At 43.1% G+C, this 15,542-nt stretch overlaps 1 protein-coding gene across 7 annotated transcripts in view; it reads right to left on the bottom strand.

Annotated features, from left to right (window-relative positions):
- The window catches only part of PHACTR1 (phosphatase and actin regulator 1), a 317,945-nt gene that overhangs the window by 12,222 nt on the left and 290,181 nt on the right, over positions 1-15,542 (bottom strand). For all 7 annotated transcript variants that reach the window (XM_074828352.1, XM_074828367.1, XM_074828378.1 and 4 more), the window contains 2 exons: positions 12,125-12,180; positions 7,129-7,190 (listed from right to left, as the gene is read on the bottom strand). In XM_074828352.1, coding sequence (XP_074684453.1) covers positions 7,129-7,190; positions 12,125-12,180 — 118 coding nt within the window. The remainder of the gene's footprint in view (positions 1-7,128; positions 7,191-12,124; positions 12,181-15,542) is intronic.

The raw sequence follows: 15,542 nt of genomic DNA, 5'->3' as shown, positions 1-15,542 counted from the left end.
AGGAATCGGGTTCTGCCCTTTCTGGCTGCAGCCCAGCCATTTTGCACCCACCAAATGCAGAGAAATTATGGAAAGAAAGTGTAACCGGGAGCACAACTCTATGCTCTGCCACGTAATGCCCTTGCCTAGGACAGCTGGCATCAGTCAAGTCTCAGCTCAGCAGTTCATGTGTTGTCTCCAAAGCCATTTTAGGGTAAATTACGATGTTTAATAGGGGGAAAAACTCCTTGCTGGTTTGAAAAACAACAATTTCTAATCATCTGAATATTGCAAAGATCTTAAAACTACAGAGTTTTCTCACAACTACCTTCTTCTGTGGGATGCATTAAGTTTCCTAGGGTGAGCTGCTCTGCAGGTGGGCGTCACACAACATTCCTCCAATTTCTTCCAAAAGCTTCTCAGGAAAAGCCCCCTTTGGTACACCACATTCAGGCCAGCCATGCTCAGGTCAGCCGAACAGCATGTATGCAGTGAGGTTAGTAAGAAACATGCCTTTCTGAACTCAAGACTACATTTTTTGGGGACCTTTTTTTAAAAAAGCAATATACATCCACAACAGGCATAACTTTTTTGGCTTTTTTCAGACAACAGGATAAATGCATCTGTGAGCTAGAGTACCATGCCAGAAAAGCCAGAGGGCACAATAAAGTAGATCAAAACACGTATAGATTTAAAAATGTTATTTTTCATTCTAACGGAACAGAATTGCCTCTTCAGCCTGCAGTCCTGATACCTACATCTAAGTCACCTGCAAGGCAAATACACACTGCAATTAGTAGACAGGCTTTTAACAAAAGCAAGAAAACCAAAGTGCTATACCACACTTCGAGTATAATCACAGTCACACCATGAGTGAGGCTTCTCTCTGTCCTGCAACTCATCTTGAATGTGATTTCAAATCAGTAGGTTTTTCTAGCAACCCTAGTACTAGGAACTGCAGGTTTGTTAGCAGCTGATACATTATTATTCACATAGCACAGCAGAATTTTGCTTCCGATTATTTAAAACCTAACCCCTGACTATGGGAATAGAGAATCTTTATGCTGAAATAATATTATGACTACACCTAAAAAATTCAAATATAAGGGTGAGCCTCCATCTCTACTTGCATCAACTGCTTCTTTCCTCACAATAACATGAATTAAGGATGAATCACCAATATTACCTGTGCGTTTCTCAGCTTTTATCATTTTAGGACATAGCCTAAATGTTGTTTCAGATTAGAATGGAATTTTTTGAAAAATAAAATGTCTTATTACATGGAGTATGATGACACCAACAAAATATGAAATCCTGTGAATTAAACTCTGTGTTTCTAAATGGCTACAAGGGAAGCAGGAACTCCTACAAGCTTTCCAAGCTGGAAGAGGACTTTTAAAAAATGACTGGCTCTATTTCACAGCTTCTGTCAGCCCTTGACATTAGTCGGCTTTCACGGTTGTGCTAATCGAAGTGATTAGCAAGTTGTACAAAGGAGAAGGCAGGTGGCTGTTGATACACTGAAACGTGCTGTGCCAGGCTGTTGTCTAGCTGGTGTCAAGAAGGCAAGAGCATCAACTGCCACAGAGGTGGTGGTGCTTCTGCTGGCAATGTGAATTCATTGCTGGTATTTACCTCAATGCTGCACTGGGTCTTAAACAGCTAATCTGGCTTCCTTGGTGTGCTGGGTGCAGGTTAAAATCAAAGAAATGATGGTAAATGTGAAGGGTCACATGATGAAATGAAACACATCTGAGGTAAGTTCTCATGTTTGTAAATGCACAAAAATCAAACGAGGTGCATCACCTGCACATTTTACAGCACTGAAACTCACTGCAACCCATCAGTGGGTGTGAACAACGGTGCACTGAATTATACGTGAAAATATTTCAAGGGCATAAGCACATTATGAAACTTCGGTGTTAATGTGCATTTTTTATTCTTAGGTGCAACTGAACATAAGACAGACTAAAACCTGCTTCTTCTCTTCCTCTGAAGTCATACAACTATTACTGTATATTATTTTTAGATGCCCTGCCTTTGCTTCAGAAACCGACAACCAGTGCAATTTCAGGTACTTATACACCCCACAGAGCACTTGGAACAACAAAAGCACAGAGACTGGGCAACAAGCTCAAGGTGACCCAGGACACCTGGGGCAGAGCTATGAACAGAAAAAAGATGCACCGACTCTTGTGCCAGTGCCCTGGCTGTGAAAAAGTCCTGAAATCCACAGCTTGTAGCATATAGTTCATGTGTAGCCATAAATCTACATATATTTACATATATAAATCTACATATATTTACATAAATACACACACACACAAAATATATTCAGTAGATTAAACCAAAGTGCCAATCTGATCATACTAAATGTAAAGAGAGGGACAACCACACTGAGTGGTTTTCTAAAAGCAATTAATTAAAGCCACATTATCGGAACAGTTAACAAACTCCCCTGCCTCTTTCTCATGCCATTGCAGAGACTTCTTGTGAGCTGCTAAGCACGAGGGTCTCTCAGTATGTCTGGGCTACCCTTAACTCTTAAATAGCTGGGGAAACAGCTTTGCAGAGCAGACTCTAAGTGGCTCCACTGTAGGTGTCAGTTCAATGTCTGTTCACGCTGAGGGCACAGCTCACCTGAGATATCACCTTGGAGTTTATTTTTATGACCTGTGAGCTGCGGTCTCTCGGGTCAAAACTGGTTAACGCTACGCAATCCTTCTTGGGCAACACCTGTGAGTGAGCTCTGCTTCTTCTAAAAGGCAGAAAGAATAGGGCACGTTCGAAACTACAGTAAAGGACACGGTCAAGGACACGACACGACTGCCTGCACAAGGTGGTGGTGCTCCAAGCTGGGGGAAAGGGATCTTACTCACTGAGCCGGACCCTGTTTTACTTACTTCTGTTAATGTCAAAGGGATGTGCACGTGGGTGTTTGGACTTTTTCTGGGTTTGCCACCTGGGCATACACATTTCTATTTACCTATTTGTGAAGACTTGAGAGCTGAGGGAGCAGGATAACTTTATGGCGAGTGACCTTGTTATGTGAATGTGAACCAGGGCAAAAATCCCTTTCGAAGTAAATGGGATTGTATTAATGCAAAAGCAGTGTAAACGAGGACAGCACCTCTCATGTCTCGTCACGGGAGGTCAAGTTTTCCTCTGTATCACTGGAGATAAAAATGGGCATGTTTCAAGCTTTGACACTAAGCCAATTTGCAAGGGACGGTTTAACACAAACCCCTTTGTTCTCGGCATGGGAAATGAAGCAAACCCAAGCACCACCACCAAGTAAAGTGGAGCGGGATGCACTCTTGCCAGTCTGGTCTCGGGATTTAGTCAAATCCAAAATGCTGAGTTTGCTCCACTTCAGTCACAATGAAGCTTGTTGTCTTGTCACTCCATCACTGCCTGCTTTGTAACCTCGTTAAAATGTTATGGTTGTTATCTAAGGAAGAAACCAAAGTGAAAAATTACAGATCCTAATTAGCAGTGCACACAACTTCCTCTCTCCTTTGCTCCTCACCTTTTGTGGTAAGACATAGGAGCAGGGTGTGATGAAAATGCCCTGAAGACCTTTCCCTCTGACTATAAATGCAGTTAATCCAAATTAGCCACTAACCTTTTTTCTTCTCTGACCTTTCCCCTCCCCCCTGCCTCCCTCTCACCTCCCTCTGATGAGTCCCACCTCTCTCAAGGTTCATTATTTTGAACAGCCTCTGCTGATGCAAGCCAGCAGAGGTCAACTAAAGAAAAGATTGAACAGCGAGACATTTCCCAGTGAGGCATCAGTGAATGGAGAGTTTAAGTTGTTCCAGGGCAGGAATTTAATGGGAATAATGATTTCAGATTATTGCATGGATTTTAAGAAACAGTCACACCTTATCATTTTGGCTGTTAATATTACAGCTACAAGATTTTTAGTTTTGGAGCAAGACCTCCAGGAAAAATTAGCTATTGACAGTGGGGTATAGGAAGTAGTAAACAGCTCTGGGAAATGGGGAGCATGATGCTATTTGAGAGAAGAGAAGGTAGGAAAAGAAAAGTTTTATTCCTCTTTGCAAGTGATTTGTAACGTGTTCTGTTAATCCAGGCTACGATTCTCTCTCTGTAATGGAAATCCTCAGGGGAAGTTCAGGCTTGTGTTCATTGCTTCGTGCTCAGCCAAATTCACCGCAGTTCAGAGAGGATAGATTCTTAATAGTAATTCCTGGGGGACCAGTTCTTGTGGAGGGGACCCACTTGCAACACTTCTCCCAGAGGGCCTCTGCACATTAATATTCCTGGAATGGGTTTGTGGGCCAAGACCAGTGCTCAGAAGAAAACCCTTCCTAATCCTCATGTCCCTCCACTCAAATGAGGCAAGCCCACGTGCCCAAAGCTGCTCGGTGCCCCCCGAGGGGCAGGGAGAGGGAGCACAGGAGTGATGGATGTGCAGAACCCATCGACGGGCATCTCAGGTGACAGGCAAATACGCTTCATCTCTCCTTTCTCGGGCAGAAGGGACACGAGCTACAGAGAAACTGTACCAAACAGCATTTACCTTCATTTTGTTCTTTGAATGGCAGCTATTCCCTATCCTCAGTTAATATGCAATTACATGAGTCTGAGAGGATAAAAAGTGCTTAAAGGGGCAGCTCACTATAAGTCACCTGATTTAAAAAAAATTTTTTTTAGAAATTGCCTGTCCAGATGATGAATTCAACTGAATATTTATTGCTGACTTTAATAAGGCATCTAGACCTAGCAAGGTAATCTTACTTATTACAGCATGTCATGTTACAACTTATCATCATAATACTGTAACAAAATGTCAGCACTGAAGGAATTTTAAGAACAGCTTTTTAATGGATGAAGCGGGTTGTTCCCTTGGAGTTGGAATGATGCCACCAAAAAAATCAGCGCCAGTAGCAGTTTCTATAGTGCAAGGTCAAAAGTCTTGTCAGCAGCTTCTGCAAAACCCCCTTCCCTTCTTATTACCAACTACACGTGGTTATGAGGAGGCAACGCGGCATACCTTCCTTATGTTGAATCTACCCTGTGGGCATGTGTGTGCGTTAAAACTCAGTGCAAACAGAAAGGTCTGCTGGGCAAAACACTTGCCGTGCTCAATTAAACTTCTGCTTGATCTGAGGTTTAACATCGTTTGGTAATAAGACTTCAGTACAAATCGACAGAAAGAGTCTGCCACTCTGCTGCAGACACAGTGGCACATCTGGGACATGCTCATGAAAGACAGGGCTGGGGAATAACAACAATTTTAGCAGGATTCACTAGCTGGTTGGCATTTCTAGTTGTTATCTATCCGCTTGCACACTTTATTCACTTCTTTCCTCTAGAGATTTCTGAGCTTTTATGACAGTACGTTTGGTAGGCGAGAACAAAATTTGTTGTTAGACCAGGCCTGTGGTTCTTTCGTTGAAATTACATATGTCACTAGAACAATTTACAACAGTTTAAAAGGATAATCAAAGTCAAACAATGCTGAGTCATGTTGCTACCAACCCCACAAATGTCAGGGATCTTTACTAGGGAAGAAGCCAAAAAAGGCTAAAAGGAATGTGGCCGGGAACAGGGGTATGAACATTAAAGAGCTGACTGCCAGGGGCTCAGACTGATGCTGCTCTCACCGTTGTTCCTACTTAAAAGTGCAAATAAGACAAAGAAAGGAATCTCATAGACAACTGCTGAGGTTTCAGGGAGCCGACACTGCTGCGATGCTATAGCAGCCTGGGTGTTTTAGCTGAGCATGTGGCTGTGGCCTCTGCCTGCACCAGACAATTCATGTGCTTTGTACCTTTCATACAAAATAGCAGAGGATGGGAACTGTGCACCGATAACGCTGGCTGAGTTAGCAACTCCTCACTTCTTAGGCAGCAGACTGGGTAAGGGTAGCTTTGCTTTTTATCTATTACAACCGTTCATCAAATGGCATCAAGCTTTGGATTGGATTCCTGTACGTGTTTACCCTTCAATGTACAGTGAAATCGAAAGCCTGGTAAAATGGTATTTCTAGCCTTTCTGCAGAGCACGTCCCATGAAACATCTGCAATGCAGTTAGGATCTTTTCTTTCAAGCAGTGCTACAAGGGGATATGAGACCATCCCGGCCCTTGTTGTCAGGAATGTAAGTGTTTTAAAAATAATATTACAGCTCTCTGGCCCGCAATCTTAGCTCCTGCAAACAACAGCAGTATCCCCCCGTTGGTGACCAAGAACTCTGCTGATTTATGTGAGCTGAGAATAAGGCATGAGATTTTTAACCACAAATGAAAGCAATCCAGCCCTTTCCATGTATATTTACAGCCCTTTCCTTGTCATTATTTATACTATGAAAGCTTGTGATCACATAGGTCAAAAAGACGAAGCCACCTAAAAATGTACAGGAAGGGATTGGTGCTGCTTAATAAGCATGTGAGTTTTTAGGGGGCTTTCTCCACCTCTGGAGACAGTCAGTGATGAAATAAAGTTTATCTGCAATAACAGGATGGATTGTTGGCTATGTATGTTGGGATATCTGTAGACATTTACACCAGCTGTGAAGCTGAATGTGTTTATCTGAAATGATTGTTCTTCAGTTTTAAGAGTAAATGACTTTCAAATGGGAGGAAAACCAAACCCAAACTATGCTGTTTTGCTTGTCCTTCACTGCCAATACAAGATTGGTTTTTGTACTATACACCATTTTGCGAGTACTTCTCTCTATTTAGTTTAAATGTCTCAAGTGACAATTTCCCTTTCCAGAAAAAGTTTATTTCCCAGTTTTATGCTTTTTTTAGGTGGAATTTTCAAATGGAATCAGCATTGTTTTAACTTTGCTCTTTTGGTAATGGCTGCAGAGGCCATGACATTTACAGGGAGCAGGATTAGACCAATGCTAGGCTCTCTATCCTTCACTGTTCAAAGCTTCTTTGGTTATTAAGACTAGATCTTCTTTTGTCCTGTTTCAAAATGTTACCAGCAATAGACTGCAAAGTAGTTCCCTTCACTCTCTGTGGACTTACACCCTATAACACTGGTGATTTGTTTTAAAGATTTAAGATTTGTTTTCACACTCCACTTTTGAAAATGATGCTGAGGAAAAGGAAAAAGGCAAGCAACTGTGCAGCAGGGAGAAAGTTACAGTAGTGTCATAATTGCTTCTCACCTTACGTGTTAATCTTCTCTTTATCTCTCGTTTTTCCTCCTGCTCCTCTTGCTCGTTCCGGGCTGTAAAAGATTTACAAGGATCTCAGGCTGTGGACTCATTAGGCATGCACAGTATGCAACAAAATAAGCCTCTCCATCAGTATATTAATGTTTCAGGACCTCTCTGATGCACAGCATGTCCCTCTGGGGCTGGTGAACTTTCTTGATCCGTAGCTACCGCACTTCTTCACACACTTCATAAAACATCTACAGACTCCTTCCTTTTCCTGTGTTGGCACCTCTTCATGTGTGTCACTTTCTAGAAGGGCCAGGCAGTGAGCCAGCTCTTCAGAAACCCTTATCTCCCTGCCCACAGGCCCAGTGGCCTCAGGGGGTTCAGCTACGATACACTTGGATTCTGTGAGGCTGCAAGGTCAATGATTGGAAAAGAAAGACAGGCTTTTTTTTTTTTTTTCCCCATCTACAGAATAATTTCTCACAGCTACTCTTTGGAGAGAACGGAAAAAAAAACTCAGAATAGGGCTGCTAGGCAAAATCTACAACATCCCATGACCTGAGGAGAGTAAGGAGAGAGTCCTTCCATCATGTGCCTTCACAGCATCACACTGGAGCATAAAAGCACATCCCAGGGCAATTCACTTTCAACATTAAGCCTAAAGATCACATGTTACAAGTTCTTACCAGGGCAAGACTCAATCGTTATCCCTCAAGAGGACAATAACATTTGAGTACACTAACTCTTCTTCAACTTAGGAGCAGGCAGTTGTGCATGTCTTTGCGCTGAACTTTACTGAAAGTCACTAAAAGCCCAGGTTTCTAGGTACTCAGCTCCTCCATCAGTTAGGATCCATTTCCCCTGCTTTACAGCTGAACTGCTCCTTACTCCAATCACACTCATGCATAACAGATGAGAGCAAACACAACTCATCAGCTTTTCCAACAAGTACCCTGTGCCCCTGATGTGATCTGTTTTTTCACTCAAATAAGGCCTAGCTCAGGCAGGAGTAACTCTCTGCAGGGGAGATTATGGAACTCAAAGGCCAGTATGGGATAGGTGGCTTGATTTAAAATGTCCAACTTTGGACTGAATTAAACCCAAGGGGGAATCCCACGTTCCTCTCCGCTGATCCCATGAGAGAAGCAGGCACCTCTGGCAGAGCGGCAGTAACAAACTGCCAGCCATAAGAGCACAGGTCAGCACTCCCACTAACCAACTGGGACAAGCCAAAAATAATATAAGCAGGTCCTAACCCAATGGAAGTCCCCCCACCATGGAGGAGATGCAACATTTCAAACCAGTGCATTCAAAATTGGGGCCTTCTCCACACAGAAATAGGTGCTAAGGTTCAGAGAGCACAGAAGTGTCTCAGCAGGTGAGGAGGGCTCAGCTGGAAGCCAGGTTTCTTGCTGCCCAGGACAGTAGAGCTGACAGGTCTATCACAACTGCTCACTGACTTCAGCAGGAATGGGAAATCTCTACCAAAGTGGACAAAGACCCAGTCAATGTTACGATGTTTTACAATGTGCTTCTGATCTTTAAATGCCATTTTACCAAAAATACTGTTTACATTTTCAGGAGGAAGTAAACTGATACTAGAGTAGAAAGAACAGAAGACGTCAGGGAGACACAAATGGCTTTTTAAATGGTAACTGGAATACGTATGCTGATAAATAACTTTTTCCTTTTTCAGTGGTTCCTGTCTCTACTGGGCTGGATTCTCTTCTAGCAATTGCTTCTCTAGACATTTCGTTCTTCCCTTTGTGTCTCAAATTTGGAGGAGCTGGTCCTGCAAATGCCTACTTTCAGGAGCAGAGCCACTAATAAATCCTTGTAAGATTAAGCCAGAGAGACAGAGCGCTAAACAGAGCCCACACAGAGTCAGGGTAGAACTGCAAGCAGCCGAGAAGCTATGTATAAAACTTAGTTACGGCCATTCATATTTGTACTTGGCATACAATGTCTTTCTTTTCTCCTCACTTCTCAGCCCAGCTACCCACCTTCAGAGACAGCCAGGCAGGCTGAAGACCTCAGTCAGGTAAAAGCTGGGAATTAGAAACACATTTTCCTCCAAAACCAGAAAGTGACTTTGTTTTAGCTATTTCTTTAAAGTTAGTTAAGTCATGCCAATCTTATGAAGCTACAAAACTGTTGCTTTATTTTATCTTATGTGCTCAGGAGACGGTCTGTTTCTCTAGACTGGCGCATGTGAGGGTGGATGTGTGTGGGTGTGATTTTCAGGCCTGATTTCTGTGCCAGTGTGAAATGTCCCCCAGTTCAGTCTCAGACCTTCAGCACCTACCTAACCATCATTTTTGTGAGGAATTTATCCAACCCTGAATGTGCCAGGCTGTCAGCTGAACTACTTGCATCCATCTGAGAAGTGGCACAGGGGTGGTGCATGAGGGAAACCGAGGCATCCTTCCTCATAAACATGGCCAGCAAGTATTAACTGCAAAAAGTGTTCTTTAGTCTTCACGCTAACCCTGAAGGTCTGGACTCCTCTCACTACATGCCTTTGACTTAAATAAGAGTCAATGAATTGGGTACACTTCAGTGAAGGACCCTTCAAGCACCAGTGCCCTGGTCTCTGTTTCTTTGCTGTGGCTGCTGTAATCTTACAGTTGTTACCAGCAAATAGTGGAACTTGTGCAATGGATGCTTTGCCCTTATAATTCAATAAAGATGACCACCTCATAACTATTGCAGCAGCATGAAGCTCGGAAGTGATCGCTTCATATATAAAGACTAGCTATCCAACCACATTTTGCCTCATTTCTTCTGTCAGAATGGGCAATAATGTGGTTACACATGTAACAGGAACATCATGGTACCAGACATGACAATTGTACCAAGGAGATTTCAGTTTTAACTGCAGAGGAAATCCTATTTAGTCTACTTGGGAGCTTGCTGGGTTTTCTTTTTTTTTGTTTGTGTGTGTGTGCACGTGCTCTGGACTGGGTTTTTGCAAATTGATTGACCTGCTTATGCAGAGAATTTACACTCTTTTCATTATTGCTTCCTATGTCTCTTTTCCTCTAGGCTCCATTACAATTCTCCTTCACATAAGTCTAGGGAAAGGACACAAAGTGATGTGCAAACCAGACACTATTTATATTTACTTGTTTAAGGGTGGAGCATTTTATGCTTTCTTTTTTTTAATTAAGTAACTATTTTAATTTTTTGTTCCTTTCCCGCTGTGTTTCAGCAACAGTTGGGATGCCTTGGAAACACATTATTTTTTCCTGTAATTATAAAGTTGTTTGTCTACCAAGACACACATGTTTTGGGGCAGATCTGTGCTTAGGAACCAAGCTACAAAAATTTCATTTAGGAAACACAATATGGTTCTGGATTCAGGGTAGTATTTTCAAATGCATCCATGTCATTTAAGAGCCTTTATTCAATTAAAAAAGAAACTGATGTGACTCGGGGGATAATTCCTCTGAAACGTAAGACATCTTCAGGTTGCTATGTGACTGCTGCACTTGGCCACATGACCTTTAGGAATCTCTGCAAGGCACCCAGCGCTGTAGGTGTAGCCTCTCTGCCAATGCTGGTTCAAACACTGCTACCAAAGCAGCTGCCCAAGACCCGCACCCTCCCCCCTCACCAGTGCCAGGGCGGTGTTTACTGGTCATGCACCAGTGCCAGGTGGTGCATGACACATGTTTGTTCATAAGTCCCGGGATGACAACACGAGCTGCCCAGAGAATTGGCCTCTGTCCCTCCTTGCCTGAGCCTGGCATCAGTCACGTCGCAGGTTCCCCCTCCCTCAGGTTGTTCTGCTACCCGCCATGAGACAATCATATCTGGATGTGCCACCTATTTCCCCAGGTTCTGCCCCTGACTTCCTCCAGTAGCCAGTCACAGGAGTTAGGAGTAGACGGTCAGAGCACAGTTTGGGCTGGCCCCAAACAAATGGCTTTTCTGGTAGCCTCAGGCTCGCCCATGCCGCTCTGCTGTCCAGTCTTTTTGCCTCTTTGCACTGACAGTGGTGTCTCTCTCTTTCTCTTTGTCTGCCACGTGTCATAACAAGAACGGATGAAAAAACCCTGCTGAGAGTTAACACTATCGTTAACTTGTTAGGAATTTGATTTTGAAGTTTTTAATCAATCAATTTTGTTAATTTTCAGAGAATTAATCTTTTACTACCACATCTTTATGATTCTGTACAATGCAGTTATTTGAACAATAAGAGAAGGTAAATTATGGACCCACCTAAGGAGATATCATGTATAAGGTACCATTCAGGAATACTTTTTTCTGTAGTATTAAAAATTTCCCCAGAATGATGCATTTACTAACTTAAAAAAAGAAGAACTTGTTTCTTTTGATTTTTGTTTCCAAAGCTTTTTTTTTTTTATTAATATTCAAACCACTTCAGTGTGAGTAAAAAAACTCTCATTTTTTTCCTATCATTCATGTGATTATGAGATTCATGCTAGACTCAGTCCTGCTTCCCTTGGAACTGGTGGCAATGTATACACTGACTTAATTCAGATCAGGATCTCTAAATAGTATTTTGTCCCTTTAAAATATCATTTCACATTTTGAGGATCTACCAGTGAGTTTTTGGCTGATTTAAAGAAGAGTTTCAGGGGAACATTTCAGGGAAATAACACTGAGTCACATTGGCTTATTTTTTTAATTGAACAAAGGCTCCACCTAGTCTAGATTGCTGTGAAGATTTTTAGGAAAACTAATCAAGCCATGCCCTAATGTCTTTACTAACTTATAATAGGATGCTCATCCATGTAAGAGCTGCATAAAGGCTTTTCACTCACTCTGATTTTAAAAAATTTATTCTGCAGCTCTAGATGTTGCTACAGACTTGCACAGACTTGCACACTTATTTGCATTGACGATGCACTTTATTATTATTAATGATGCACATACAGAATAGTCGATGTTTTATAAAAAACACCTAACACACACCTAAACTTAACCTAAACTAGCTGGCTTCAGGTTAAATGTCAGCAGTATCAGGACTTACGTTTCAGTATGTTCCTCTGCTCCAATTCTTCAGCAGTTGGTCTCTGGCTCAGTCGTCTGCGAAAAAAGTCCAAGATCAGTTTTTGGACCATATCACATTCTCCTTAGTTCTCTGCCTTGAGGAGTTATTTTGGGGTGTGAAAGGCAGAGCAGAAAGCACTGACACTGCTCCATTATGTACTTGGTACGCCCGGACCATGCGTGACACAGACCATGCTTCGCTTTTGCAGTTTCCTCTGTTTTCAACTCATGAAAGACAAAATACGTTATGTCATCTTAGGCATGACTCTCCCACCCCTACCCCAGGCAGAGCTGCTGAAAGCTAAGCCACACAGATGTCTCCACTTAATTTCCTTCCTCCCATGCCTGCTTCCTGACTCGCACAAGTATTTCTAGCTAAGACCCAGCTAACCCTCTTGCTGCCCTCTTGCCAGCCTCCTGGCTTGTGCCCCATTTGTTCAAACAGCGTTTGAACACACAGACAGTCCACAGAAAAAACAAGGGATAGTTTGGCAGTGCTGAGGGCAGAACAATAGCAGCCCTCCTCCTCCTCTGCACCCTCACTTTCCTCCGCCCCCTCTCATGGCTTTTATTAAATCTTATATTGAAGGATCAGCGTGACTTGCTAGTCAACCTGTATGTAATAGGGTCACAAAAACCGCAATCTAATTACAAACGGGGACCCTGAGCATAGAAATGGTCCGAATATTCAGAATACAAAGCAAGGGAGAGAAGCACAAAGGGGTCTTTGGACAAGTAAACCAGGGAGATGACATCAGAAGTCAGCACTGTTGGGCCTCCTCATACTCTCCTCTGAGTCAATGGGAGTTTTGTCAATGATGCCAGTGACAGGACAGAGCCTCCTCTTCCTTCAGATGTGGTCATTCAGAGACGTTCCCAACTTGGGGGCCCCAGTCTCTGCCAGTTGGATCATCAGTTCCTCTGCGAGGTACTGGGTACTGATAGAAAACGTGACATGAATGCCGGCTGCGTGGCTTCATCCTCTGCAATGAATGCTTCCCCTGACCCGGGGCACAGAAGCTCACTCCAATGGGTATATCCCTGCAGGGCTGGATGAGGGATGTCTGACAACGGCTCCTCACAGCAGATGGGCTGAGCCGCTGCTCAGAGATGTGCACACATCCCCCACCAGCCTTCTCCAGAGCCAGGAGCTCACCTGAGCACCAGTTCAATATCCCTGCCCCTCACATCGTGCATGTTGTACAGGGCTGAAGGGCACACCCACTGTATGAAGGCAGAAGCGTTACAGGCATCTGACTTCATATAGCCTCCAGACTTCCACCAGTCATACGTCCTTTGGGGCCACTTTACGCCACGAAAACAAAACAGAAGAACATGGCCCTATTCCAGTGGAGAATTTGGAGTCATTAGCTTTGTCTCTTTCCCATGGCAGATTGAACATTTATCTTACTGGAAAAGTGTTGAAAGGGACAGAAACTCATCCTTAATTCAGATTAAAGAATGTTTGCAAAGTACTCTGAAGACAGAAAGTCCTATTCAAGTGCTTGTTATTACCATCTATTTAAGATACAGTAGCTGTCGCTAATGGGAGACTTCACCTTAGGACTATGAAGCAATTAAAACAACTTTATTTCTAGCAGCACGTGAGAATCAAAGACAAAAAGTAGCCACTCTTAGCCCCACCATTTGTGTCTGCAGGAATTGAGTTGCACAATGTTTTTAATCCACCACATCGTGATGCTTTTCAAGAGAATGCATCAGAGGGATGCTAAGGATGGACTCCAGCCATCTAGTGTGAGGCTGCTTCTATAGAAACAAACATCAAATAACAAGTAAAAGGAGAAATTAGTCTGAAGAGAATGCTGCTGAAAAGGTCCTCCCCTTTCCAAGAAAACGTAGAAGTTTCATCTATCTGCATAAGTGATTCACAAAAAGGACCAAGTTTTCCATGTGTTTACTGGGGTACCTGCCATGAAGTAGATGCATTGAAACACAGCTTTCACTTCACTGTGTCATTACTTCCACAGAAGAGGACAGATTTCCTCCAAGTATGCCCTTGGTATTACACGCACCCTATACTTCTGTACTGCTCAGAGACCTACAGACTGTGGGATTCTTCTCCATGCTGCCTGGCAGAGCCTCTAGTGAAAGCCAGCCAGGAATACCTGTGACCTGTGTTCCCCTTTGAGAATCAAATTATTTTATGGATCCCATAATCCACTTTTTTCAGGCTGCAGTGTGCTCCATCATTTTCAGGTGATGCACTCACATGGCAGAAAAAAGCCACGGTACTTTTGATAGCTACAATCTGGAGATCTGAAGCTATCTGCATTCACAGGTTGTCGATCGCTTCAGCACTCTTACAAAGCCAAGAATTTTTAACAGCAAGACTTAGTCAGTAGGAAAAGATAAGGTACCCTTGTAGTGTAACAGAATCATGACCAGTCCTTCCAGTGCAAGCAGTGAAGCACAGCTGGAAGATAAAAAAGGTAATGAATAGAAGCTGTGGAGATGCCTGGCCTCCAGTACCAGTGTTTGCTTTCATCTCCATAAACTGCTGCTACATCCCCATTTCCATCGTCCTTTCGGTCTGATTGAGCTTGCTCCTGCTTCCTCATTGTGAGTCCCTCCTTGATGATCTCCTCCATCAAACCAGCCCCTTCCCCAGCCCTTTGCTTCCAAGCTCTCACAATTATTTAATTTCTTGGTCTCTTGCTCTTTTAATTTCATTTCTTCTCTTGCTGCTACAGTTACTTCTGCCCCTAAACTATCTTTGGGCTTTACAAACAACTCCACCAGTTCCTCAGAACAGCTTCATTTTAGTTCTTTTTTCTTGCCTCTTAACTTCTAGGTTTGCCAGATGTTGAACAGCTGTAAACATTGCCATCTTTGAAAATCTTGATACTAGTTACTGATCCTGTAAATCAAGAAATGTAAGCAGCTATTGCTTTGTTACCATGGCTGCAAAGATACAGGTTTTTTCCCACCAAATTTCAGTATACCATCTCCAGTGTGCCGTTCTGATCTTGGCAAACACCAGGCGTGATACCTCCCCTCTTCTACCTTCCCTCCTGTGCTGCCCAGAGTAAAAAATATTAATGATGCCCACCTATCTTGCAGAGGTTGATTTCAGTAGTTTGATTGCTGGATTGCTGCTGTGCCTTATTTAATTTAACGTCTCAGGGGCTGCACGAGGCTGTCAGGAGGCCAGAGGTCAGGAAACAAGTGTCTCATTAGCAGCACAATCAGAATAAACAGGAGAAGGTGGAGGTGAGGAAGGAGCCTGGTGCAACAGCAAAGAACAGATCTGCTTGCGAAAACTGTAAGAATTGAGTGGGACGTGTGGTGCTGCTGTTGATAAGGAAGGTTACTCTGGCTGTTTCATGGAGCTGTACGACTATAAGTGTCTAACCAAGGAACAGGCAAGACAGACCATA

The sequence above is a fragment of the Strix aluco genome, chromosome 1 (assembly GCF_031877795.1).
Source record: "Strix aluco isolate bStrAlu1 chromosome 1, bStrAlu1.hap1, whole genome shotgun sequence".
Classification (NCBI taxonomy): domain Eukaryota; kingdom Metazoa; phylum Chordata; class Aves; order Strigiformes; family Strigidae; genus Strix; species Strix aluco.
The sequence above is the reverse complement of the archived record's forward strand: the minus strand, read 5'-3'. Positions and strand labels throughout refer to the sequence as shown.